At 28.9% G+C, this 754-nt stretch overlaps 1 protein-coding gene across 5 annotated transcripts in view; it reads right to left on the reverse strand.

The window, feature by feature from the left end:
• Cul1 (cullin 1) overlaps positions 1-754 on the reverse strand; it is a 33,530-nt gene that overhangs the window by 5,744 nt on the left and 27,032 nt on the right. For all 5 annotated transcript variants that reach the window (XM_014431625.3, XM_014431624.2, XM_067052952.1 and 2 more), the window contains one exon: positions 485-704. In XM_014431625.3, the coding sequence (XP_014287111.1) occupies positions 485-704 (220 nt within the window). The remainder of the gene's footprint in view (positions 1-484; positions 705-754) is intronic.

Genomic DNA, 754 nt, shown 5'->3' on the forward strand with positions numbered 1-754 from the left:
CATTAGAAGGCCCACTAAGAAAACTAGTGCCATATGTGAGTAATGTAATCTGACCACAGTTCACAAAAAAAATGAGAATTAGAAGTTTCATAAGCGCTGAACAGAATTAAGGAAAAAGAAGCTTATTCCACAAATATAATGAATTTAAACTTTAAAGTGTACAGATCTTGCTTACAGATATGATTAATTGATGAAAATAACCAAACAAAGAAGTAATATGATCTAATAATTCGACTTAGGCAATAGGTCAATGCATTTCTTACATTTGTATCTTTACCTGTTAGTTTGTAAGTACGTGATAATTTATTAAGAAACTGACTTGACTGATTTTCAATTTTAATTTATTTTATAAATGAGTCACTAATAATCTCCATTTTCAAAAAGAATCAATTAAGGTTCACTTTGAAATAAAGTGACTCAAACAAAAATTAACTATTTTTTGTTTTGGACTAATACCAATTGAAGAATGAAATGAATAAATTACCTTGATGACATGAACCCTCGGTTTGAACCTAGAAGAAAGTTGATTGAGAACTTCTGCAACCAAGTTTTGATGCTTCAATATTTTTCTCATTTTCATTATCCTCACTATTGCTGCTTGAATTAGAAGCTTCCTATCTTCCTCTATGTGTTTATGAGTCGTTTCCTGCTCGTGTTTTAACTCAGCTTTAACTGGCATATTTATGTTTACTCTTAGTTTCTTGCTAAAATTAAAAAAAAAGAAGATATAATTATGTATTACCACAGAAATATA

The sequence above is a fragment of the Halyomorpha halys genome, unplaced genomic scaffold (genome assembly GCF_000696795.3).
Source record: "Halyomorpha halys isolate HHAL.00 unplaced genomic scaffold, Hhal_1.1 Scaffold992.1, whole genome shotgun sequence".
Taxonomy (NCBI): domain Eukaryota; kingdom Metazoa; phylum Arthropoda; class Insecta; order Hemiptera; family Pentatomidae; genus Halyomorpha; species Halyomorpha halys.